A 2227-nucleotide genomic window follows, 5' to 3' on the forward strand; every position below is an offset into this window, starting at 1 on the left:
AAAACTACTCCGTTAAAAAAAAATAAAATATTTTTAATTAAATTTTATTCCCAATAAAAATAGTTACATACTTTTTAACTAATGCTTTCTTTTTATATTTATATATATTAATACTCTATAATAAATATAAAGTTATTATTAATAGGGATATTTTAAAAAAAAGTAATGATTATATCTTAAAAGATTAAAAATATTTTATTTTTTTTAATATCTAACTTTTTAAAAAAATTTATATTTTTTAATAGAAGGAGTATAACTTTTTATTTAGATTTATATTTTATTCTACTATTTATTAGTATTATAGCATGTCAATACTCACATTTTTTATTGCAAATCTCATATTTGTTATTTGTTATTTATTTTTATTTGTTTAACCATGAGTTCTACAACTATTTTTTTAATTATCAGCCCCATATTCTTATAATTTATAATTTTTTTCAAAAGTTTTCCTTTTGTACAAAAATAAAGCAAATAAATTTATAAAAAATTAATGGGGTTTTACCGTTCAAAGAATTGTTGACGAACCGTAAAACCCCATCTTACTCCCTATACATATATTTGAATTTGGTGAGTTTTCTGCATTCATTTAATAAATGTATTAATTATAATACTTGGATTTAATTAATATTTAAAAATATTAAAATATTTTTTAAAAAATTAAAACAACCTTCAGGATCTACTCTTTACACACTTATGTTGTTCTTTTAAAAAATTTAAGTTTTGAGATTTTTTAAGTATTATATAATAAATTTTTTATAATTAATTAATTAAATTAAATAATTGTTATTATAGTGTATGAAATACTTATTGAAAGTAGATTTAGGCTATAGATCCAAACCTGTCTGAATAATCATACTATAGCAGCCCCAACCGTAATAAATAAAATAAAATAAAATAAAAATCTGTAGCAGCCCTCTTTATTATATGTATATATATATATCCACCCCAACCATGCTGCTCATCTCACTGATCACCAAAACATGGCTTCCTCTTCCACCCTTCCCTCCCTCTCCCTCCTCTTCCTCTCTTTCTCTCTCATCTCCACCCACGCAGCCAACTTCGAGATTGTCAACAACTGTCCTTACACAGTCTGGGCCGCTGCCAGTCCCGGCGGTGGCCGCCGCCTTGACCGCGGCCAGAGATGGAACCTCTGGGTGAATCCCGGAACTGCCATGGCTCGCATCTGGGGTCGCACCGGCTGCAACTTCGACGGCAGTGGTCGCGGCCGCTGCCAGACCGGCGACTGCACCGGCGGCCTCCAATGCACTGGCTGGGGCGTCCCTCCCAACTCACTAGCCGAATTCGCTTTAAACCAATTTGGCAACCAAGATTTCTACGACATATCCTTAGTGGATGGCTTCAATATCCCCATGGATTTCTACCCTCTGAATGGAGGCTGCCACAAGATCAGCTGTACGGCCGACATTAACGGACAGTGTCCCAATGAATTAAGGGCACCTGGAGGATGTAACAATCCATGTACAGTGTTTAAGACAAACGAGTATTGCTGTACTCAAGGACAAGGAAGCTGTGGACCAACGAGGTTTTCAAAGTTCTTCAAAGATAGATGTCACGATTCTTATAGCTATCCTCAGGATGATCCCACAAGCACCTTCACTTGCCCTGCTGGTTCAAATTACAGAGTTGTGTTCTGTCCATTAGGTTCTTCGTCTGATCATGTCAGTCTTGAGATGCCTGGAAGCTCCAGCAGCGAGTATTGATGATGAAGAGCGATTAAATTGTGTGTGTGTACGCTTGCGCTTCAAGTCGAGGTTTTCTTTATTGAAAACTTTACTTAATTCGCTTTTTGTGTAGGATTAATAAGCTTTGAGTTTAATTATGGGGTGGTTTTAAGTTGGGGTTGTGTGAAGGAGTGTTGAAGAGTAAACAAATGAAGGTTATGGTCTTGTGGACCAATGTCAGTCTGTATGACAATTTATATATCTAACCACTGTTGAAACCGAAGTCCACTTTCTGGTTAACTTTTTTTTTTTTGGTCAAACACTTTCTTGTTAACTTTAAATTATGGAGAATTTCAGTAAAAAGCTCTGTAGCGTAGGTGTTTGATTTTAAACCAGGACCAATAGAAAACTGAAAATATACGGCAAGATTATGATATTGAACTGAGAATATGTTTTTATATGAAATGACCAAAATGTCATTCACTTTTTAATAAATTACTCACTAAAATGCCCTTCACCTTATAAGAGTGAGTTGTTGTTGTTAT

General features: G+C 33.7%; 1 protein-coding gene across 1 annotated transcript; it reads left to right on the forward strand.

Moving 5' to 3' along the window:
- The first annotated feature begins 965 nt into the window (after positions 1-965).
- On the forward strand, positions 966-1965 carry LOC129295153 (thaumatin-like protein 1). The gene has a single exon (XM_054933626.1). It carries the CDS (start codon positions 981-983, stop codon positions 1719-1721), a length of 741 nt encoding a protein of 246 aa, XP_054789601.1. The 5' UTR covers positions 966-980; the 3' UTR covers positions 1722-1965.
- Positions 1966-2227: the final 262 nt, after the last annotated feature.

This window comes from Prosopis cineraria, unplaced genomic scaffold (genome assembly GCF_029017545.1).
Source record: "Prosopis cineraria cultivar Desert tree isolate PC_DT_omini unplaced genomic scaffold, ASM2901754v1 PC60, whole genome shotgun sequence".
Lineage (NCBI taxonomy): Eukaryota > Viridiplantae > Streptophyta > Magnoliopsida > Fabales > Fabaceae > Prosopis > Prosopis cineraria.